The 25,618-nt window shown below is 41.9% G+C and overlaps 1 protein-coding gene across 4 annotated transcripts in view; it reads left to right on the top strand.

The window, feature by feature from the left end:
- The window catches only part of Kif16b (kinesin family member 16B), a 283,270-nt gene extending 257,967 nt beyond the window's left edge, over positions 1-25,303 (top strand). For 2 of the 4 annotated variants that reach the window (XM_006498819.4, XM_006498818.4), the window contains one exon: positions 23,727-25,303. In XM_006498819.4, coding sequence (XP_006498882.1) covers positions 23,727-23,885 — 159 coding nt within the window. In that variant the 3' untranslated portion in view covers positions 23,886-25,303. The remainder of the gene's footprint in view (positions 1-23,726) is intronic. The other 2 variants (NM_001081133.2, NM_001355123.1) reach the window with 1 other exon arrangement.
- Positions 25,304-25,618: the final 315 nt, after the last annotated feature.

Genomic DNA, 25,618 nt, shown 5'->3' with positions numbered 1-25,618 from the left:
ATTGTGATGATGCACCATGGGGGTGAAGAGGGGGAGGAGGAGGAAGAAAAAGAGGAGGAGGAGGAGGAGGAGGAAGAAGAAAAGGACAACTGCAGTGGTGGGCATTGAAGTCATATGTGTGTTCTTGCTTGTGATAAGTTGGAGGCACTAGAAATATCTTGGTGTGCTGTCACCCTCTCTTTCATTCTACTAGTTTACAGTCTGTGAAGTAGAAGGGCCCGTCTGAAGCTTTGGATTGCAGTGGAACTGTTGGCAAATGTAAGAAGGACCAAAAATCCAAGATCCTTGTGAAAGCTGCACTGGTGCTCACATTCCAATTTTATTTCTAGCTGGTTAGTTCCCTCTGCACATGTACCATGCCATGACTACAAGCCTGTCACTCCAGAGTCACCAGCTGACCTGAGGAGTCCCAGGAACTCATCATGGAGAGAAAATAGCTAAGTCTCAGTGGTTTTTCAGTAAGATCCCTCAGGACTATATCTACCTTTTAAACATTTTAAAAAGATCTATTGATTCAAGTCAACAAGGGAAAATACACACACACACACACACACACACACACACACATACAAACATACATACATACCATGGGGAACTACTTTGGATTTGTAATATTTGGGAGAATGTAAAACAAAACAAAACAAAAAAATAAATAAACAAAAAAATTTTCCTCTGGACTAGTTTTAAAGTCTGTTCAATGATTAGGTATACTACTAATTCTTGTCAAGAAATCCAACACAGTATGGTTTAAATTTTGACTGAATTTGAAAAGTAATAGCGACACTGTTTTGGGTAAGGGAATATTTATTTTGTCTGTGTTCAGACATGATTATGTAGTGTTCTCAGTGTTCTGTTTTCTGTTTGTCTTGCCTTACCCTTCTATAGTCACAGGGTAACCTTCTCTGATGTTACAATTCTATGACCTTGCTTATAGTCCACAGGAGAACAGTGAGGCTTGGTTGTGAACAGCAGGCCAGTTCTGGGGGATCTTTAAACATTCTCTCACAGCACAGGATGCCCAGAGTCTATGGGTATAGGTCTTTCTAATTGAAGCAGTAAACTAAATGAAGAGCTATTTTCCAAATGCCTTTTCTGCTGAACACACATGTGAGTGATGTGTGTTGACATGTCCTGCTGAACACACGTGTCAGCATTAATGCATGCTACTGCCCTAAGCCTCATTCTTAAATGTGATCCCTCCACCACTCGCCTCGCTTTTCCTTACAGTAACGTCTCATTCAGTTTGTTTTCCGTCTTAAACATTGACATTCCAACAAAAAAAAAAAAAAAACCTATTACTTGGTTTAGATATTCTATGGTCTGAGTCCTTTCAATTTCAAAGTAAATTTTAAGAAAAAAAAAAACCTCACATTTTCTGTTTCCTCAGACATTTAGCTCTTTAAGAATCTATGCTTAATTTAACATTCTTTCCATCTATTTTCTGCTGATTTTACACAATATCTAATGGTAGAACTATTCTAAAACATCGCCAAAGATTAAAGAGATATCTCCCAGAAAGGACCATTTCTTCCTCGTCAGAGAATTGTGGTTTTTCTTCTGGTTATCTGCTTACTTGTATTAGCAAGGGCTATTTTCTGTTATTAGGCCATTAGCACCACTATCTACAGCAAAGCATTCTGAAGAGGGTCAAGTGGCTGTTGAAGTGTGAGAAGAAGCTGAACCAGAGTTTGGAGGCTTTCAGTTACTGGTACCATGGAAATAAGAGGGTGTACATGTTGGGATCCTGGTGCTAAGCAATGTCAAGAAACCCTTTCTGTAATAAAAACCCCATCAGCCTGAGTGGAAGCTCTTTGACCTTCACTGTCACCCAATAGAGGAGAAAATCCCACTCTGCTTTCCATGAGTAGTCAGAGTAAAGCAAAATTAAAACGAGCATTTCCACAGTGAGTCCCTCCGAGAGGCCTTGCAGATGAAGGGAGTGTTTCCCACTGTTTTCAGATGGTGGCCCTCTGCCCTACTCTCTCTTCTGTGCCAGGTAGCATTCTGTCTTGGGTGAGGGTGACAAGCAGGGGCATGGATACCCTGGCTCATGTGTGCAGATCTGTTTCACCTTCCAGTGCAAACCACAGAACTAGCAGTGAGGAGCTCAGTGCTTTCCTAGCTTAGATGTTTTTGCTTTTAACATCTGCAAATATATGTTCTTTTCCGGGCCGATGCAGCCTGGCACCAGCTCTCAGAAGCCCGGCTCCAGTCTTTGTTTTCTTGGAGCTTGTTTTCTCTTTGCCCGTGGTCTTCACAAGTTCAGTTCAAATGGAGATTTTCACAACTTTCTGTTCCCTGTGAATTCAAAAGCAAGTATTTGAGTGGGGCTTGGGCAATGAGATATACTACTCTAAACCACTCTCCTCTAGCCTCAAGGAGCTCATAGTTTAGGAGCTAAGGAGATAATAGAAGCCCTCCCATACCTTGCCCCTATTCCCAGCTGCAAGGACTGGTGACTGGTGAAAGCTCTCAACTCTCATCCCTCCGGGGCTGCCATTGGTTGAGGAAAGTAACTTTGCCTATCCGTGGTCTTGGAACAGGTGACTTTCTAGTGACTAGTTGGTTTGGAGGAAAAAATCTGGTGTCCCTTTCTTCTTCTGGACAGATTCAAAAGGCCATCTCAGCTTGAGAACTTTATTCTAGCTGATTGATCCTTTATTACGATCCAGAGTCCATTTTCTTCTGTCCAGCTTGCCTTCTTTCAGTCTTCACAGACATCAATTCATGGAGCGCCCTAAACTATGTGCAGTCTCTCTGGCACCTTTGGTGTTCCTCAAAAAGCATTTACTAGAAAATAATTCCAGGCCTCTTTCTGCAGTGTCAACTGTGATTGAAGTAAGGACATTAGAAAAGAGCCAGATTGCCTTGGGCACAGACAGTAAAGGAAGGAGTACAATTTAGCATGTATCTGATAAATTCTGTTTTTGATGTTTTTACTTATTTCTTGAGAATTTTATATAATTTTTTTTCATATTCTTTACCCTCCCCTAACTCCTTCCCCACCCAACTTCATGTTCTTTCTCTTAAAAGCAAAATAACCCCTACCCAAAAAAACTCATAAACACACACAAAACAAAACAAAACAAAACAAAATATGGCCTCTAATTTGTATTGGCCAACTACTCCAGATCATGGGGACTTTCTTAGTTTTGTGGGCTTGGCAAGGAGCAGGACTGTGCTCACTTCACCTCCTCTGGGTTGGGATTTTATCCGTCTTGAGCTGTTCCTGGTCTTGTGTGTGCTAAGGCAGTCTCTGTGAGTTCATATGTGCATCTGCACTGTTGAGTCTAGAAAATGCTGATCCCTTGAAGTTGTCAACCACCCCTGGCTCTTAGAATATTCCCACCTCTGTTTACATATAGATCCTTAGTCCTTGAGGGGAGGGATATTAGCAGCTGTAATTTAAGTTAGCTAAACATCTGAGAATTTGAAGTGCCTCTCAGCTCAGATGTCTCCTCAGACAGACCTTTTCTGCTATCACTTCCAGATTCCCAAATGTTTTTTTGGTTACAACAAATAGTTACTGGATTTTTGTTTTAAATTTAATTCTTGAGTGGGTGTTTTGTTTTCTAAAGTAGCTTATGTTTTTCTTAGGAAGTTTCTGAGGACAGTAATTCATTTGCTGGGCTAACCATTGCTTCTCCATTGTCTGGCCCAATATCTAGCCCTTTATATTCCTCAATAAATGTTTTTGAATGGCAAGTTTAAAATCTATTAAAATAGCAAATGGTGCAGTTTTGTCCTGACAAAGTTTCAGCCTGAGAGTACCTACCCAAACTTCCATTCTGAATACACTTGATCTACCATATGATAGTATGCCTTTGGGCAAGGCACTTAACTGCCCTCAGCTTCACTGCTCTCAGTGGAAAGCATGGATTAAAAACAGCTACTGCCCATGGTTGTTGATGGATTAGAATGAGAGTAATACATAAATATCACCCATAACAAATCATCACAGTATATCACTTATAGTGTGTCTCACTAGGCTTGGTGTTTGAGCCACATTTACCCAAGTTCTTATTGTCTGAAGTTTCAGGAGAATTTATCATTTTTATGACATTTGGGTTGTGTGTATCTCCTAGATACAGGGTAGAAGGAGAGAACTGCAAATTTGCCCTTTGACATTACATTACATGTATGCACACATGTTCCCATAATCATTCATGTACACAGACACACAGACACACACAGAGACACACACAGACACACACACACCAACAAAACAAATTTTAAAAAAGTCTCATGCTTAAGACAAAGCAGTAGCACTGGAAAAGAGATGGCAAGTGAACCTCTGTGCCCTGCTCAGTTCCCCATGTTTCCTGTCAGGACTGCCGGGAACTCGGCTCAGCAATTTGTTCCGTTATTACATAACCTTCACCAAACCTGCTTCAAGTCTCAGCTGTGTGATTCTCACATCCTTAGATCCCTGGGTATCTTGTACATATAGCTCCCTAGAAGAGCTCTGTCTGGTGATCAACCCTGTCCATCTCCTGTTCTGTCTTGAGTAGTTTCCTGTATTCCATCTCTTTCTTTGATTTCCTGCTTCATTTTGATGGAGCACACTCCTAGTAGCTTCTTTAGAAAAGACGTACAAAAGGCGAATTGGTAGCAACATGTCTGCACATGCCTCTGAGACACTCACTGGGTTGAGAATGTTCTTTTGGAAATGATGGCTACACAGATTTCCAAAGGATGACTACACCATTTTCTAACTACTGCTACTAACAAGCTCAGACTGTTTGGAGTCTTGAATTTATCTGTGTGGCATATTCCTTGTCTCTTGGTCTAGAAGCTTGGGGAATAGCCTTGTAGGGCTCAGTGTACTAATTGGTGAGGATTTTGTTTTGGTCAGCAGCCCTACCCCCCATTCCACTAGACTCAGCTCTGTCCATCTCTCTCGTTGCCTTCATTTCCAAGACTTTTCTGCTGGTCCACCATTTACAGTTGTCTCTGTGGATCTTTCCTGGAGTATTCTGTTTTGTCAGTGCTGACTCTCCTGGTCCAGTCTTCACTTCCCCATATACTCTGTTTATCACCTCTGTCTCACTATCAGCCTGTCAGTGTTCATTATCTCTTTTCACCTACCCCAAACCAGTCCTTCTCTGTAGACCAGTGGTTCTCAGCCTGTGAGTCCTGATTCCACTGGGGCTGTGTATCAGATATCTACAATAAAGTTCATCACCAGAGCAAAGTTACAGTAAATGAAGTGGCAACAAAAACAGTTTTGTCTCTGGTGGAATCACCATGCCTGACCTAAAGCTGTACTATGGAGCAATTGTGATTAAAAACTGCATGGTACTGGTACAGCGACAGACAGGTGGACCAATGGAATAGAATTAAAGACCCAGAAATGAACCCACACACTTATGGTCACTAGATCTTTGACAAGGAAGCTAAAACCATCCAGTGGAAAACAGACAGCATTTTCAACAATGGTGCTGACACAATTGGTGGTTATCATGTAGAAGAATGCAAATTGATCCATTCTTATCTCCTTGTACTAAGGTCAAATCTAAGTGGATCAAGGAACTGCATATAAAACCAGAGACCCTGAAACTTATAGAGGAGAAAGTGGGGAAAAGCCTCAAAGATATGGGCACAGGGGAAAAATGCCTGAACAGAACACCAATGGCTTGTGCTGTAAGATCAAGAATTGACAAATGGGATAAAAAAAATTACATAGCTTCTGTAAGGCAAAAGACACTGTAAATAAGACAAAAAGGCAGCCGGGCAGTGGTGGCTCATTCCTTTAATCCCAGCACTTGGGAGGCAGAGGCAGGAGATTTTCTGAGTTCGAAGCCAGCCTGGTCTACAGAGTGAGTTCCAGGACAGCCATGACTACACAGAGAAACTCTGTCTTGAAAAACAAAAAACAAAAAAACAAAACAAAACAAAAAATTTTGGGAAAGGATCTTTACCAATCTTAAATCAGATAGGGAACTAATTTCCAATATATATAAAGAACTCAAGAAGATGGACTCCAGAAAACCAAATAACCCTATTTTAAAATGGGGTACAGAGCTAAACAAGGAATTCTTAATTAACTGAGGCATACTGAATGGCTGAGAAGCACCTGAAAAAATGTTCAGCATCCTTAATCATCATGGAAATGCAAATCAAAACAACCCTGAGATTCCACCTCATACCAGTCAGTATGGCTAAGATCAAAAATTCAGATGACAGCAGATGTTGGCGAGGATGTGAAGAAAGAGGGACACTCCTCCATTTTTGGTGGGATTGCAAGCTGGTACAACCAACCACTCTGGAAATCAGTCTAATGGTTCCTCAGAAAATTAGACATAGTACTACCTGAAGATCCAGCAATTCCTCTCCTGGGCATATACCCAGAAGATGTTCCAACTTGTAATAAGAACACATGCTCCAGTATGTTCATAGCATCCTTATTTATAATAGCCAGAAGCTGGAAAGAACCCAGCTGTCCCTCAAAGGAGGAATGGATCCAGAAAATGCAGTACATTTACACAATGGAGTACTATTCAGCTATTAAAAATAATGAATTCATGAAATTCTTAGGCAAATGGATGGATCTGGAGGCTATCATCCTGAGTGAGGTAATCCAATCACAAAATAACACACATAGTATACACTCACTGATAAGCAGATATTAGTCCAAAAACTTAGAATATCCAAGATACAATTTGCAAAACACATGAAACTCAAGAAGAAGGAAGACCAAAGTGTGGATACTTTGCTCCTTCTTAGAATGGGGAACAAAATACCCATGGAAGGAGTTACAGAAACAAAGTTCAGAGCTGAGACGGAAGGAAAGACCATCCAGAGACTGCCACACCAGGGGATCCATCCCATATACAGCCACCAAACGCAGACACTATTGCATATGCCAGAAAGATTTTGCTGACAGGACCCTGACATAGCTCTCTCTTGTGAGTGTGTGCCAATGCCTGGCAAATACAGAAGTGGATGCTCACAGTCATTAGGGAACACAGGACCCCTAATGAAGGAGCTAGAGAAAGCACCCAAGGAGCTGAAGGGGTCTATAATCCTATAGGAGGAACAACAATATGAACTAACCAATACCCCAGCGCTACGTCTCTAGTTGCATATGTAGCAGGGGATGGCCTAGTCGGCCATCAATGGGAGGAGAGGCCCTTGGTCTGCAAAAATCATATGCCCTCGTACAGGGGAATGCCAGGGCCAGGAAGCAAGAGTGGGTAGGTTGGGGAGCAGGGCAGGGGGAGGGTATAGGAGGCTTTGGGGATACCATTTGAAATGTAAATGAAGAAAATATCTAATTAAAAATATTAGTTTTGTGATTGGGGGTCACCACAGCATGAGGAACTGTATCAAAGAGTCACAGCATTAGTATGGTTGAGAACCACTGCTGTAGATCCTTCTAGAAGCCATGCCAGGTACATTCCTATTCTTTTACTGTATGGCATAACATGCCACTTGTTAGCTTGCATCTGCCAGCTAAACCCCAAGGCCTAACTTCACGCCTCCTGAAATAGTTGGTCTTGTTTCTTTGCACTGATGTCAGCACAGTTCCTCCTCATACATCTCCTTTGTTGCAACAGCTCAAAAGGCACATTTGGGATTTTCACGCATCCCTATATTTTAAAAGCTGCAGCCTCTGTGCCGCGTTGCCCTCAAGCCTGGTGCTTTCTATTTATATCAACATTTGGGAGTCATCCTTCCTCTTTTATGGAATCCTGTCCAATTTGCATTAGGCTTTCTTGCAGATGCCACTATTCCCTTAACTCCATTTATTTAGATTTGTTTCCCAAATAAACAGTGCCGTCCTTTGAAAAAGGGTGTCGACCATGGCCTCTGCTGCTAAGCCCCATCCTGTCCTTTGCAGCCTCTCTGTGCTGCCTCTTTATTTTAGAATTCAGCTGGCTCATCTCTCCTGACAATCCTTCCTGGCTCTATGTGTGTCACTTACGCTTCATTTTGTTAATGAATGAGAGCATATGCCACAGCCCTTTGAGATAATACTAAGGGAGAAACAAATGGATAAAATCATCAGTTGTTCTCCACAACTCTTTGCCTACCCTTGGTCTGTGTAAAGCTCCCATCTACTTTCAAATAGATTTATTTCTGTTCCCAGCAGTTCTCTGTAATGCATTTATATTTACATATATAATTTTTATTCTAGGTAACCCCAACGTTTTTTGTAAAGACATTTTATTTAATCTCTTTTTAAAATTGAGATCACCTGTTTCATACTTTTTATAAAATTAGGAAACTGATGTTGGACTCAAGAAAGCACTAATCAATGTTGAACATGGTAGAAATTGAAAATGCCCTCATTTTTACAGTGGACTTTTGATGCAGCTAGAAAGCAACCCCTGTGGACTGCAGGGCTTGTGCTGCAGAGCTCTGATTAAACACTGTGAGCAGGAAGATGACTGCTGCTTCTGGAAATGTCTCCAGAGTCTGAGTCTATGATTCTCTGAATCTCTTCTCCTTTCCTTACCCATTGGCCATAGCACTTGTCCTGCAGTCCCCATGCTGTGTGTATGTGCTGCTCCTGAAAGAATCTGAACATTTCAAGGAACAGCTTACGTACTATATACTAGTATCTCTTGCCTGAATGGAAGCTTCCTTGAGATACAAATTAAAATTAAAAAGTGAGCACAGAGCTAGAGAGATGGCTCAGCAATTGTTAGGGCTGGCTCATAACCACCTGAACTGCAGGTGATTTGACATCCTCCCTGACCTCTGAGAGCACCCACACAAATGTGCTCAAACAGACATGCACACATGTAAGTAACAATAAAATAGGTATTTTTTTTTGAAAGTGTGCTCTCAACTTAGCCCCAGTTTGCTCATTCGCTGGTGAAAGGCCCCATGGCTCTTTCTAGAACCTCCAGCTATCCTGCTTCCTGTGACTGGGACATCAGCATCCCATTGCCTGTTTCCTCTAGCAGAAGACTGCAAGTGGTACCGAAGGATGGGATGACAGGAAGAATGACACTCAGCTACCCAGTGTACCAGTCACTTAGCCTTCAGTGTCTTTTGTGAACATATACACTGCATATACAGACATACACATGGCAAACATATTCATCTACAGAAAGCTGTATAGAAAAGGACATTTTATCTGCATTTCCATGTGTAAAACACACACCTAGTCCCATCCTTTTCAGATAGAGATATTGTGTGTGAGAAATTTTGGTCTGGTATTCTCTCTGCCTCTGTACCCCTGACACTTATGCCTCAATTATTGTGCAAATCCCCAGTTAATCCTCTCTGTTCTGTGGGGTCATAGGCCTACCACTGAGGGCCCTGGTCCTTGCACCTGGGGTCTGACCATAGCTTCCCACAGGGACAGAGGACCAACCGTGGAGGACACTGAAATAAAGGCCAAGACAGAAGGGTAATCTGCAAGGCAAATAGTCCCACGGAGATTGTTGGAAACCCCTTGTCCAGGGAACAAAATAAGGGGCAGTGGGTCTTCCCTCCCAGAGCCTAAGAAGCTTGCCCTCTTGCCCTGAGTTCAGGAACTTGGTGTTGAGACAGCCATGGACATGGAATTTTAGCCAAATGGAATCTACCATCCACATAGAAACTATCGTAGGCTAAAATCCGAGGCGAACTGCATGTTCTGCTCAGCCACAAGCACAGCTGGAGGAGAGGGCTCTTCGGTGCTCCTATTCAGGGCTACGTCTATCCCAGATTCCACCAGAAGGGAGGCCTTGGGCTTCTACTGAGTCATATGCAATGAATTCCTAATCCTTTAGTTGTTTATTCCCCAATTTTTTGAATTTTTGCTTAAGTGCATTGTAGGGAAGAGATACCTCACAGCAAGATATTCACTAAAAACTCTTAGCAGTCAGTGTAGTCATTTGGAGCAGCCATTATATCTCAGATTGTCAAGAATCTCTGTGAATTTTTATAGTGCTAGAAAGAACCTAAGCTTGGAAACAAAATAATAATACTAATAATTGCCTTTCCCCCAAATGCATTTGTTAGAATATCAGAATCGGAAATGTGACTGAAGTAAGCTCTTACCTGGTATGGGTTGGTTTTCAGCTCATATTTAATCATCATTTCCCATTTTAAAATGTTTCCTCTTTATGGCTTGAGAGCAAGCAGTTTTTGAAATGAAGGTCTGCCAATGCCTGACGAGAGGCAGTATGGGAAATACATTTCCATGCATGCTGTCTCCTGATTTTCTTTGCAAGAGAAAGCACTTATTTTTTTTCCCATGTTTTAAGCTCATATCTTAAATATCTAAAAGGGGAGAAAATTAGCATATTTGTCTACTAGCTCCCCAGGACAGTATAGTATAGACAATAATATTGACTCTTTAGTATGGAAATACCGTGAACTGAATTCTGCCGCAGGCACTTCATAGACAGCAACTTATAGAATCTTCTCATACTAATAAGTTCTTATAATCAGATGAGGAAACTGGGGTGCATAGCAGTGAGATGCTGTACTCCAGTCCTACCCCAACCCCCAGTTCTTGAAAGTTGCCCTGCTCCCATAGTGCTGGTTGTAAAGGCCTGAGTGCCTGTGGACAAGCCCACAGGACTGGACGAGAGTCCACATAAACCAGGGCGCTCTGCTTTCTCCCTGGTGCTGCAGAAGCTGCCTGGATGTGTCTCTCCTAAGCCACTGGCCAATCCCTCACCTAGAGCCGAAGGCAAAGACCCACAGTGGGTTCTGGGAGTTTCTCACAGCAGCTCTCCTCACAAACCCTGCTCCCCCTGTTTTTACCCATTAGCCACCATATGAGGCAGAGGATGGAGCCTATCAGAACTTGATGGCGCATCCTGTAGAGTGCCAAGCTTCCTTCTACAGGCTGGGAGCTGGGAGATAAGCGCCCTCTTCTTCCTCTCCATGAACAGAAAATGCAGGATGGTTTCGACTTGTGCTCCAAGGAAAGACTCCATCAGCTGCTCCATCCAGGCAGGCCCTGACCCCCCAAATGTAGATTATCCATTATGGAGGTTTCACCAATGCCTTCTCCTGTCAGGTGTGGTCATCATGATCACTGGAACTGTTTATTACCCTGAGCAGGACTGTCAACCTGTAAAAACTCAATATCACATGAACTTTAAATACATATCCCTTATAAAATTTTTAAAGCTTGCTGGATTTTATGAGAATGTTTGAACCCGACTGAGTATATTAAATTTATGAATCCAATTGATGCAGTACCATAATAATTCAATACAATATGCTTATGTCATTAAACTCATAAAGCAGATTCTCTGAATAGCTGTAATGAATAGTTCCGATTCTGTAATCGCAGACTAACATTTTCACCCTGATGAATTTTAACTGGGAGCTCTCAGACTTCTGTGTAACATCAAGAAATAAATGCCGTGTTTCAAGTGATGACTACTTATTTCAAGTATTTACTTTAACACCTAGGATAGTAAAGGTAGAGAAGAGAAGGACTTGCAAGGACAGAATTACTCACTAGGACTGCTAAAAGGATTGGAACGTGTTGGTGTGAAGTAGCATAGGACAGTAATTTATGTCTCATCATAAATTATAGATTGAAAGCAAAGAAGCCTTCAGTGTGCGTGGTTCATTTAGTTCATCTCCTCATTCCTTACCTTACTTCTAGTCGCAAGGGTTATCTGGAGCCTGGATCTGGCAAGCTTGGGTGCTTTATTTGTCCTAGTATGTGAAAGGTCTGGCTACTCATGTATCTGTGTTTGCATCCTGGTGTCTTAGGAACTGAGCTCAGACCAAGCCCTGGAATGTGTGAGCAAACATTCCCTCCAATGTATGTACTAGTTCACGTTACAGGCTTTGCCTAAATTCAAAAGGAGGTAAGAAGCTTCAAGCATGGCCTATTGGGGTCAATGCTATAGCAAACTATAAACTATACTCCATTTCTCAGTCAACTTATTGTCTGGCTAGTTTCACTACTTCTTGAAATTTGGAAGCTTAAAGCATTATAACAATGGATTCTACTTCATACTAAGGCTATTTTTAAATGATTCTTTTGATTTTGGCTACCTCAAAAATTCATTTTGACATGATCCTGCTAAGAGAGATGAATCAGAACAGTGCCTGGTGCACGAAGCTGTGCAGGCTCACGCCTAATCACCTTCAGTGTAGCGTCTGCCCTTGTTAAGGAATCAAAGGAGCTGCTGAAGATTTCTCAGCTGTGATGCTGGGGACACACGAGAGGATTGGCTGAACCTTCCGTAGAATCTTTTAGACCTGAATCCAGCAGAAACATTGAGCATCTTCTTCAGTTTTGGTGAAGAGAGTATAAATTAGTGCAATCTCTATGAAAAACAACTTGACACTATTTAAAACACACATACCTTTCTACTAAAACCACTCATCTTTGGAAATCCCTGCACATATTATGGCACACACACACATCTGAGTATTTATGGCCCACAGTGTTATTTGTAATACCCATGATTCTTCATCCTCTTCAGGAAGTACTTTCTGTCCTTGACATTGAAGCCAAAGGGTTTATGCTCACCCTAGGAGCTCTGGACCTGGCTGAGGGTATTCCATTCAGCATGTGTGAGTGGGCTCTCAAGGTGAACATGTTCTTTTCCAGCTGGTATCTTCTCTGCCATATGACTTCTCCCCTGCCCTGTGCTTTATATCCTGGGTTAAAATGCAGAGCAGAGATTGGCTGTCTTCTGGACTTGTGCTAGCTAGAGTTCTGAGCAGGGGCTTCTTTCTATGTCCTTCATATAGGCTACCACCAGAAGGTATGGCCCAGACTTAAGGTGAGTCTTCGTCTTCTCACCCCAGATGATCCAATCTAGAAAAACCCCCTCACAGCTGTACCCAGCTCTACTCAGATGTATACTTTTTTTTTTCTTTTTTTTTTTTTTTTTGGTTTTTCGAGACAGGGTTTCTCTGTATAGCCGTGGCTGTCCCGGAACTCACTTTGTAGACCAGGCTGGCCTTGAATTCAGAAATCCGCCTTCCTCTGCATCCTAAGTGCTGTGATTAAAGGTGTGCACCACCACGCCTGGCCAGATGTATACTTTTAAATGGCCAGGTTCTAACAGAGGGAGAGAGACACAGATGGATGTATGGTGCCGATTGGGCAGAGTGAAACTGACTGTGAGAGTTACTTTTAAGCCCACAGAGTCAAGGAGAAAGACCACTGACCCAAATCATGGCCAAATTAAAGCAAATAATCAAAGCAGGCTTTTTGATTCATGTACATGGGTTCAAGGGATCAGCACTGGACATGGGTAAGATAAGGGTTTTATAGTTGAGGTTCTAACTGGGGGAATTAGCTGACAAATAGGGTTATAGAAGCAGAACCTAAGCATAACAAGTTTATCAAAACAACCTCCTGGAACAAAGACGTGATTGCAAGGTGGTTATAACAAGGTAGTCATAACAAAGTGGTCATAACAGGTGGTCATAATAACCCTTTGCAACAAACAACTTGCCTTTCCTGGAATAAGAAGCACAGAACCATTTGTATTTAGGATTACAGGTGGTGCAGAGCCCAATCCTTGAGAAACAGATGTAATCATTAACAGGAATGAACTTAGTTTGCCTTTACTATAAGATGGTTTCCAAGCCCAAGATAGAGGCAGGCTGGTTTATCATTACCTACCCTGTGCAGGATACTGAGTGTGCCCACATTATCTATCCAGGAAAATGGGAGTGTAGAGCAGGAAGGCTATCTTTTGTTATATAAGAACCTACATCATAGCGTTAATACTACTTGGCCTATAAAGCCCAGCCTAGATGGAGATGAATGTAGGCTAAGGCAAGTATAAATGTCAGGACTGGACATGCCACAGGGAACCCAAGACAGGTCTCAATTGGAGATGCTAGTAAAAAATGTATGCCACTCAGGATACCATTTGGTGGAGAAAAAGGAAGCTGGGAGGTAGCAGGTATGTGGGGGCCTATAGTCTATAAACACCCTCAGGCCTCTTCAGAGTCACTGAACCAACGCCTGGGCATGGCAAGTAGCCAAGACATGCTAAAGGCCTGAGCTTGACAGCTCCTTGGTTAAAGCAGAGACTACAGCTCACAGTACAGGACCCCAGCATGAAGACTGGTAGAGTGCCAACCCTAGGAGCTGCTCCATGTTCAGAGTATGTCCCCACATGGAATGAGCCATGCTTATTGTTCTGGAACAAGAACCCAATGAAGAAACCCATTACTTTTTGTACACTAGTTAAGAAAAAATATGAAAAAGATAGGTGGGATTTGGTTGTTGGAACAAAGTATCCACAGCAAGAGAGGCATGATTCTGAGCACTGAGAGGGAACTGTGTGTCTTTCCTACTCAACACGTGGTACCAGGGCCTGGCATAGTGCTACAAGGAGAGCAGGTATGTAGAAACTGCTGGATGCATACTTAAGTCACCTGAGCCAAACTGTCCTTATTTCATCAAAGTGTGGAGGTCACATTTAGGTCAAGTTAGGAGACAATCCAGCATATTTAGTGATCCAGTGAAGCTAAGTTGTAAAATTTCTAAAATGCCAGTGAGATGTGGTCAAACTAAAACTTGTGGGGCTTTGGAACTGAGCAGGGTTGGGCAGGTGAATCTCATAGAGCCTACTGGATTGATTTATAACAGAGTGAGAACCAGACCTTTCTCAGATCTAGAGATATCCCAGGGCATCTCCATCTGGACCGGGAATATCTTCAGAGCTCATCCGTCAATGACAAATTCTCTAAGTTCCTCTGCCAGGTAAATGGATCATGTAGGTCTTATTAGATGGAGCTTGTCTTATGTTCCCACCTAATGACTTCTGGGGATGAAGAATGCCCTTGAACTCTGTTTCCTGCTAAATGTCACAGCAGAAAAGCAATAAGGCCATGCTACATTTCTAAAGAACATTTTATTTCAGTTTTAATGATTTCAATAACTTTAAATTAAATTACAGATTTATGTTAACATTTTATAAAAGGGAGAAAGTTCCACAACAATGAGATAGTTGAGAAAATCATTAGAATGACACAGCTCAGTGATGTATTGCACATGAAATAAGGAACAGGCCACAGCTACGGTTGTCTTATTAAAACAGAAACTTCTTAATAGATCAAATGGTCATGACTTCATCCGCTACCAATTATAATAGAGGGGAAGGAGCCAAAAGATAAGAAGACTGAGCCCTCTGAATACTTCTGAAGACCCTAATTATCCCCACCTGCACACACACACACACACACACACACACACACACACACACACTCACACTTTGATTGAAAGCCAAAAGACATTCCATGAGCCTACTTTAACATAGTATTGAAAGTCTTGAAGAAAGGCCACATTTCATCTGAGGCTTCAGGACATAGCCCTAGAGGGTCATAAGAGAACATTCTGCTTTTCTCCCAGATTAGAAAAACCGGTCTTTCTGTCCTACTCTGGCTGCTTACCTCCAGCCTTTTTACCTTAGTAAGCCAGATGAACTATCTCCAAAGAATGGGTGTCTCTTCAGAGGGGATATCTGAGTGCTCGATCTTCTCGGGAGGGAGAAGCAGGGCAGTCCAGAAAATGGCCTGTTTTCTGGTTTTCGAAGTCACTGTGTCACCTCTGCAGAAAGTCACAAGGGCTAAAGGATCCAGGGTGCAGCTATCCCCACTGGAGCACCAGTAAAGTCTAGGAAAGGCAGCTTGTGCAGCTCAAACAGGTGAAACATCCCACACCCTATGCAGAGGACTTCACTCTGTGACGACAATCTGGGCTCAGCAGAGGGAGCTCTGTGGGTCATCCTGGTAGCCCTGGCTTTGAGTCTTGGCTGTTCAGCTTCAGCTTATGTGTGCAGGGACCTCTACAATGGAAAGTAGGCTTCCCAGATCTGCTGCTTCACTGATAATGTAGACAACTAACCCTGTCTCATTAAGTTATATAGGAATTTAATAAGAAACACCTTTAAAAATTCTCACAGTGTGTAGAGCCTTGAAGTCTTTGACAAATAGAGCTTGGCAGGAAAACTTTTCGTTTGTTAGAGAGCAAGGGCTGCTTTGAAAGAAAGCATTGCTTCCCATCTGTGATAGTCACACATATACCACCTTCTTCTGTCATCTGTCCTCTGTAAAAGCTCACAGTTCAAGCCAGGCATGGTGGTATGTGCCTTTAGTACCAGCATTTAGAAGACTGAGGCAGGAAAATTGTTGGGAGTGTAAGACTGAATTTGAAGCTAACCTGAGTTACATAGCAAGGCCCTGACTTAAAAATAAGTAATAGCTCTGAAATCATATAAATTACACACACACACACACACACACACAGAGAGAGAGAGAGAGAGAGAGAGAGAGAGAGAGAGAGACCATGAGTTTGAGAAAAAGCAAAGTGGGCTCATGAGAAAGGTTGGCAGAAGGAAACAGACGGGTGAAATTATATAAATACATTTTAAATTTATCAATAAATAAATGACAAAAGCTCACAGTTCCTTACAGGATATGAGGTTCATTTATCTGCTGGCCTTTCTTACCACATGGCAGTTCTACTTCTCTGGAGTAGACACACAGTCTGTCTCTCCTAGTGCCCAGCACCATCTTGCTGTCTCTGAATTGGTAAACAGTAAACTATACTGGAAACCTTTGAAGAAAGTCACTTTACAATATCAAAGCACTATGTGTCAGTGCTGAAATACTCCTTGAAGATTAGCCATCTAAATTTGATTTTCTGAAAGCATTGATAAGAAAACATATTTATGCCTTAGTGTTGTTTCAAGTGGCTAAAGTACATAGTCTAGATAAATATGTCTGATATATTTCTTATTATTCTTAAATCCCTTCAGCCAACCTGTAAACAGGTAAATCCTGGGCATCTGTCCTCTGTGTTGTCGTGCTTCCTTCCTCCACTCTGCCTTTTTTATGCCCCCTTCCCCACTTTCACACTAGCCCTTTTCCCCCTGTCTCTGCAGACATACCCCAGCTCCCTCTGTCCCTACCCCACCTCCCATGGTCACTCATATAGACTCCTCACTTGCTCTAGCATCCCTCCTTGTTTACTACATTGCAGTCTTGCTGAGCACATTTAGATTGGTCTGATGTCTCTTGTCTCCATGGCAGCATTATAAGGTTGCGCACCCCTACACATGCTGTTGCTGTTCTAGGGACCACTGAGCCAGGACATACAACAGGCCACTCATGTGACGCCACCCCAGGCAGAAGGTGTGAGTTCTCTGTGAATCCTAACAGACCAAAAAGATTTAAATATCCCCACTTTTGTTTTATTTTATAGAAGTTGGATATTGGATTCTACACATCTCTTTTCTGCATTCTACTTCTGCCCCTGATAAGTCACTTTAATTCCTAGTGTCCTTCAATGTTTTCAGTTCTCTTGTTATAGAGAGTGCCACCTTGGGGATGTAGCCTGGTTCCTGCTCTTGTTTCTCACATGCCAAAGAATGCTAGGCTGTTTGTGGGGCTACAGAAGAGGGATACCTCTGTAGACAGAAGAGCTTTTTATTTCTCCCTTCAGCTACAGGTGTGGTAGAAAACATTCTAAGCCCAAGTAACAAAAATCATTAATATAAATATGTGTTAAGTAATATATATGCATAATTATATAATCTATAAAGAATACATGAATGTGGATATTATTACTAAAGCAAACTCAGAAAGACCAAACAAGTACCACTGTCAGTTCCTCTTATGGTCACCTATAAGCTACAACAGTGAAAGGTCCTGAACAACTCAGCTACACACTCGGGGCAGATGCATCACACACACATTAAACAGTGGAACTCCAACAGAGGGTGCATTAAACAGTGAGAATCAGACACAGAATGTGTGAAGCCTAAAACAGACAACACTATTTTGAAATGGTAGAAATCCAGAGAATGAATTGTTGTTACCCTCGGGAAGAGGATTGCAGATGGTAGGAGGGACGCAAGGAGGGTTGCCTGGATAGAAACTGTTACATTATTTATAACCAGGTACTGATCACGTAGCTATGTTCACTTGGGGCAAATTCATTAGGTTATATACTTATGTGCAGTTCTCCAGGCATTTATTATAACTTAAATTTAACTCATAAAAAACAATTGTCAGTATTATATCTCAGCACTTTTCTTAAGCTAGATCATGCACCATGGTTAATTGGGGACTGCTGAGAAGAATGACAACACCACAGGCTTGGGAAACTCTGGAACATTCTTCCAGTCTACGTCTGGCCCCACGCACAGCCCTTAGTTTTATCCTTTACTAGAATTTGATCAGCCTATTTCAAGCCTAATCAATAAAGGCTGTGCCTTGTTGAAGAGCCCTTGGCACACCTGGTGGTCTCTACAAAGAGCATCTTCTAGCCACATGCTCTCTCTCTCAACACATTAGCTGTCTGAGTAAAAGAGGCCAGCTGCCCCATACTCCTGTTCTGCAAGGATCTATTTTCCAACGAGAAAGCTCTGCAATGTGAAGAAGTGGCTAGATCAGCCTTTCTGTCTGAAGTTTGCATGAAGCCTGGTATTAAGTTTCAGGAAAAAGGCATTACCTTCAGCAGATTTATAGTTCTCTTGTAACGTCCATGCTGTGAAGGGGAAGATGCCCCCATTACATCCTCTTTTTCTTTTATTTATCTTTTTAACTTTGCTTCTCATTATACATGACGTTATATTTTATTGGCCCTTTAAAAGAACCCTACTTTGTGAACTAATTATGACAAATGTTGATACAACATCTGTTCTTGGATTTCAATTGCCTCGTAGTCTGTCAGAGTTCATGTGGAAGGCAAGCTTGATGTAAAGAGTCTGCTGTTGGTGCAGTCTACAGGGCACCTGAAGAAGCAGCTACTCAGGTGCTACTGAGCTGGTGCCTCTTCTCAGAGCCCCTTCTGTCCCTGCAGGAAACGATGGAAGTCAGGCACAGTTCAGTGCACAACTGGGCGAGCCTCTCATCTTTCCCATTCAAAGTAATTTCCCTATTTTCCTTCTAGTTTTTTATTAGCACATATTAATTATACATGTTAATGGGTTCTTTTATGATCACATTTATCCCCAATAATCCCCTTTTATTTCCCTTCACTCCATCTGATTCCTTTCTTCTTCCCAGCTGCTCTCCCTTCTACATCTCTCATCCATCTACTTATTTATCTACCTACCTCCCTACCAACCTACCTACCTACCTGTGGACCAATTAGTTTAATTAGGATTGCTTTCAGGAATGTGGTTGACAGATAATTTACCAAGGTATGGATAGCTTACCAGTGACTCTGTCACTGCATGACATGTCTCTTTGTTACCCAGCAACTGTCTGTAACTCCTCAGGGAGGGGTGAGGCCTCATGAGCCTCTCCTCATTCCATGATGGAATGTGTCTGGACCCAGTCTTATTGGAGGTATTAAATTAATAATCACAGCTGCCGAGAGTTGAGTATCCTGACCATGTCATGCTTAGAAGACAGAGTTCTATACGCTCCAGTCCTTCCTCAAGCTCTTACATTCTTAACACTGCTACACACATATTGTTTGTCTATAGTTTCTGCTTGAGTTCCTGCCCTGCCTTCCTTCAATGATGTGACATGTGAACTGTAAACTAAATAAACCCTATTTCCCCTAAGTTGCTTGTGGTCATAGTGTTCATCACAGCAACACAAGCCAAACTACAACACTGACTAGAGCTGAGAGTAGCTCTGATCTGTGGGCTCAAACAGAAATATGTAGAAAGCAATTTCATAGACAAATCATATCCATTTACCAAAACAACCAAAGTGTCTCAAATAGGGTTAACTTCCTCCCCAGCCTTGGCTATTAGTTAGGTTTACAATACCAGATACCAGTTTCCTCCCAGAGAGCTGGCCTAAAGCACAAAGTTGTTTTTTCCCCATAACACTCATGGCACTATTGCAACCTTTGGAGCCTCTTGTCTGGCCAGTCAGTAGTATTGGGTCCCCAGCTGCGCATCACATCACTGTTGATGTCTTTTCTTCTGGAGCAGCCTGAACAGCACCCTCTAGCACTGTGAGAGCAGGGAAGCAGCTCCAGCTTTTTGATTTCTCTGTGTTCTACAGCCTAGCCTGTGATATTTCCAGCAATGGAGTCATATTGTGCACTTCTGGCAAGGAACCTAGAGCAGTGGCAGTAACCTGTATTGTTTGAGGGACCTCGAGAGCCCCCTTGACCAGCAACTTGTAAGGCATGCCGTCAGATGCTAGGACTCTCATTTTGTTTTTTTTTTTTTCTTTATTCTGAATTTTTTATTAGGTATTTTCTTTATTTACATTTCGAATTTTATCCTCTTTCCTGGTTTCCCCTCCAAAAATCCCCTATCCCATCCCTCCTCCCCATGCTCACCAACCCACCTACTCCCAATTCCCTTTTCTGGCATTCCCCTACACTGGAGCATCGAGCCTTCTCAGGACCAAGGGCCTCTCTCCTCCCATTGATGTCCAACAAGGCCATCCTCTGCTACATATGTAACTGGAGCCATAGGTCCCTCCATGTGTACTCTTTGGTTGGTGGTTTAAGGGCTCTCATTTAATAACCTTATGGCATCTGTAAATAACTTTACTACCAATTCAGGAAACCTCTGCTTGGCACTTTTGGCACTTACATTATGTAATTTTTAGTATATTTCCATTACCCTCTCTTTTATCACCCCCTCACATTGTCCTCTTTACCCCTTATACAGCATTAATATTACTACATCCAAGTCTTTCATACACACATGATTTAGTATACTATATAAACCTCAGGACCAGGAACGAGGGAAAACACATACTTGCCTTTTTCTGTATAACTTTTTTAGTTTAACGTGATTACCTCTACTTGCATAATTTTCCCCAGATGTCACTTCAGTCTTCTTTACAACTAAAGAAGCATTCAGCTGTGTGTATTCCTCATTTTCTGTATCCATCCCTCTGTTGTTGGACACAGAGTCTGGTTCAGTAATTTAGCTCATTGGTGCTGCTGTAAGCATTGATGTGCAAATGTCATGCGATGTGTAGACTTGGCATCCTTTAGGTAAATACCAAAAGGTGAACTGTTCGGGTCACGTAGGTCTGCTGTTAGTTTAGAAATCTTCTGATGTCCATGGTAGCTGATTAGGTACATTGCCACCAGTAGCATATCAGAGTTCCCTTCATCCCACATTCATGCCAGCATTTGTTATTTGCTTTCTTAAGGGCTGCTGTTGTGACCAGGCTAAGACGAAATCTCAGTATAGTTTTGATTCAAGGTTCTCTGATGGTTAGCAAAGTTAAGCGCCTTTGTGATATTAATTGACTGTTGGTATTCCTATCTTGATAATTGGATGTTCATCTCATTAGCCAATCTATTGATTGAGTTGATTTTAGTTTTTTTTTTCTTTCCTGAGTTCATTTTAGGTTTTAGATATTAAATATCAGATGTATAACTTCTTAAGACTTTCTCCCATTCTGTAGGCTGTCTCTTCACTCAACTGTTCAAGCTGCTGTGCAAAAACATTTTACTCTTATGGGCCCCCCTCCCATTGGCCAACTGTTGGCTTTGTTTGTTGGGCAACTGGATTCCTCTACAGAAAAGCCCTGCCTGTTCCTGTACCTTGAAATGTTTTTCCCTACTTTTTTTCTCTAACGATTTCAGAGTTTCAGGTCTTAAAATAAGGTATTTGATCCATTTGGAGTTGATTCCGAGATTAAGATACAGGGATTGAATTTCGTTTTTGTAATGTGGGTTCCCAGCTTTCACAAGATAGCTTGTAAAAGAAGCATTCTCTGCTCCATTGTAAATTCATGGCATTTTTGTCGAGAGAGAGAGAGAGAGAGAGAGAGAGAGAGAGAGAGAGAGAGAGAGAGAGAGACACCAAGCCGAGCTGGAGAAATGACTGAGTGGATAAAGCACTCCGTATGAGGTCCAGTGATTAGAACCCACGTAAAGCCAGATGTCCCACCACATGGCTATAGCCTTGTCAACCCAAGTGTTGTCTATAAAAACAGTACCTCCACTTTATCCAGCAGATTGCTATTCTCACAGTCTCTTCAATATGGAAAATTGAAGTCAAGTTTCCTTTTGACTTCTGATGTGACTTTTTTGTTGTTCTCCCTTGTTTTTGGCAGTTTCTTGCCTTCACCTAATTTTAGGTTCAAAATCCTTTTGGGGAGTCGGGGTGGGGCTCTCCTGAGTCTAGTAAATTAGGAATACAGAGCCAGGAAACTACATTTTAGTGAAAACTTTTTGTTATTGAGTCTTTGTGCTTGTGCTTTGCCTCTTGTGTACCCCACCAGCAGTTTCCTCAATATGTGTTCAAAAAGAATCATTCCAGGAGGAGTGTGAAGACCAAACCAAATGAGGTGACTCCAGAAACTTGTGCTGCTGCAGGTGTTTGTTATCTTGGGTTGATGGCAGTGTCACGTGTGTGACTCTAGTCAAACACCGTATTTAAAGCACGTATAGCTTAAGGTCTGAGGGTGTCATTCAGTTCGAGATAGCTCATATGTACACAGATGCAGGGTCTACCTTTGGCATAAGGAAAGCAGTAGAAAATGAGTGTGCAGTTTACCTCTGCCTGCTCAGCTTTACTTCTCTAAAGGATACAAAGTCAGAGGTTGATAGCAATGCTATCTGTAGGTAACTTTAGCCCTTGCCATTAATTTTAAGCAAAACTAACAAACTTCTTTGGCCTAAATGACTTCTTTCAAAGGACAACTGAGGCTCATCTAGCAGGGTCCAAATAACTCATAATCCTAGAGCCCTAGAGCTTTCCTGGCATCCACACCTTTACCATTCCTCAGCACACACATGACAGTTACACACATGTGACCCAGTGGCCTGTGAAGCTGCAGCGCTTTGGTTGGAGCCCCTGCTTTAGGATTGGGCTTCTGTTTCTGTATGGTATAGTCAAGAATAATAATGCTTAATGTCTGGGCGTGTGCCAGGATCATGTATAGGTTTTTGGTTTGGGGTTTTTTGTTTGTTTGTTTGTTTGTTTTGTTTTTTGTTTGTTTTTTGTTTTTCGAGACAGGAACTCGCTCTGTAGACCAGGCTGGCCTTGAACTCAGAAATCTGCCTGTCTCTGCCTCCCAAGTGCTGGGATTAAAGGCGTGCGCCACCACCATTGCCAGGCTCATGTGTAGTTTTAAATGAATGAAGATAGTTCATAGTTCATTTGCTGTTGTTAACAAGACTTGCCTGACCTGAAATGCATAGCTCTTCTAGTTTATCCTCTTCTCCCCTAATATAGGCTTCAGGCACCAATGTCTGAGTTCACTCTGAATACATCTCAGAACCTTGTCTCAGGCATCCTTCTCTCACAGTACCATAAAAGACAAATGATGAGCATCTGCTATAGAGGAGAGAAAAAAGAAAAAGCCCAGAGCAGTTGACCTTTCACCTTAGGAAGAATATTTTGTTGATGATGATTATAAAGTTTTTAAATGTTCTGTAAAAACTAGTGCCTGGAGCTGATCCTATTTGATACATAGGATTCAAAGAAGATACAAATGCTAACATTGCTCAGATGGTCACCCTCCATCCCCACCCCCCTGTGTGAAGCTTTAGAGGACAATGACATTTTAAGTAAGGTAAAGTTGCCATAGGGAAAATGCCCAGGGTTAGCATGACTGGCATTCCTCATGGCACTGAGTAGATGGACATCAGGTGACATTTCTGTGGATTAGAGACCTGAGCCAAAGAAATTCCTACTGTGGGCTTGGATGTCACTGCTCTGTTTACTCTGCACAGGCTGACAGTAGCCCAGGAGGTCAAGGACCTCTGGAGCATTCTCTCCTTGGTGGTATTGATGAAGTAAGTGTTTATACATGCCAGGGGTACACAGGAGAGTTTCTCTCCCCTCCTTGACTGTAGCACTGTCTTGACCATAATCTTCATTCTTGTCTCTTCTCAGAAATACCTCAGGGAGTTTTTCAGTGTGATGCTCCAGTCCGAGACATCTCCCCTTCACATCAACAAAGTGGGACTGACCCTGTCCAAGCACACCATTTGTGAATTCTCACCATTCTTCAAGAAAGGAGTTTTTGACTACAGCAGCCATGGGACAGGGTAGAGCTGTGGCGACCAAGGAACCACCAACACAGTGCCTTCTCATCAAATAGACTCTGATGCAGAGTGGACTCCTGCACCAGGATTCCAGCTTGCCTCCTCCAGTTGTGGCAACATGCAGCAGCCAGCCCAGACCACCTCTCACACCATATCTAGTGCCTGAGTTTGGGAGTGGGTGCTTGCCTGCCAAGGGCAACTCTGATTGACAGTTGTTACTGTACCTCTGCACTTGAACGTGGCCTTTCCCATAGTACAGCAAGTCAATCCCCTGTGGCAGGATGGATGTGTGGCTTGCTTATCTAGGGACTCCTAGAGCCAAGCCAACTTGGGACTTCCCATTGTGGGTGGCTTACCAGACCACCCTTAAGTGACTTTCATCTGGTTTCCTTTTTCACCAAAATATGCTTTTTTTTTTATACTTCTTCCATGTGGCTGGCTAGGTTTCAAAGATGTTTTAAGTTATGTCATATTGTTTTGTTCATTTGGATTTGGATTTAATAATATCTAAATACTGACGTTTACATAGAATGTCCTGTTCAGTAAAAAGGATCTGTAGGCCAATCATGAGAAGAGTCTTCCATGCCTGACAAATTGGATGTAGGCAACATTGCAGAAACTTGCAGAAATCCCTACAAATAAGACATTGTTTAACCTTCACTATTTGAGGGCATTTTCCCAAACCTCAAAGGCTGTTGTTCATTTTTTAGCTTTTTCTGCATAAAACAAGTGCAAAGCTGGATGCAATCTTTTAAATATCCTTTGTCCATGTTTTAGTACAGAACCTTCAAGATCATTAACTAAAAAGAGAGAGAGAATTTTCAGTAGTTTATTAATAATCCCTCAATTACTCAGGACATAATGTAGCATTTCACATCGTGTACAGTGAAACTGCTTCCTTTATCAAAAGAAAATTGTGAGTAGGAAAAATCTGTGGTATATATTGAAATGTACATAATTCAACATATAGATTTATATGTATACACTCCTGTACAATAGTATATCAGGCTATATGATCATTCACACCAAATTTATTAAAGGTGTTTGCTTTTTCAACTGTTAAATTGAGCTGCTATCAATATTAAATGAAGTCATGTGCTATACCCTGTAGTTCAGTTTAAGTTTGTAATATGATCATTTCTACTGGTCTGTTTAACAATTGACCTGATATGCTTAGAAAGAGGCATATTGTACAATTTAGCATTTATGTTGCAGAAAATGCAGTTATGATTGAAGTCACAAATGAATGGATAACAAAACATGCTTGCATTCAGTCTTCTAGAACATGCCCGCACAGCAGATCTCTCCAAGCTCACAAGAATGTTGGAAGATGCAGCTAGCCCTATAAGGAGGAGACTAATATTCAATTAATTAAATATCATAGCTTAGCATGAAAAAATAAAACGGACTCTTTATTTAATTGCCTCAGAAGTGTATGCTTCTCTCTCCAGTCTCGATTATAGGCCTAGGTTTCATAGCAATTGCTATCAAGAATTTAAAACTAAAGATTAAAGGATAAAAACTGGGAGATGATAAATTAACCATGGGTCATTTATTTAAAAGAAGTTCAAGTGCTGAAAACTATCCCTCATTGGCTTGAGTAAATTTTTTTTTTCAACTGACCAGATAATTAATATGTCTCTCACCCTCTGGGGCCTATATTGAAAGGTGGGCTCTTGGTGAGCATTTTGTTAAAATTATACGTGTGCTATTTGGCAAGAGTAAAGAGTGTATTTGTGA

This window comes from Mus musculus, chromosome 2, assembly GCF_000001635.26.
Source record: "Mus musculus strain C57BL/6J chromosome 2, GRCm38.p6 C57BL/6J".
Taxonomy (NCBI): Eukaryota; Metazoa; Chordata; class Mammalia; order Rodentia; family Muridae; genus Mus; species Mus musculus.
This window is presented reverse-complemented; position numbering and strand designations above follow the sequence as displayed.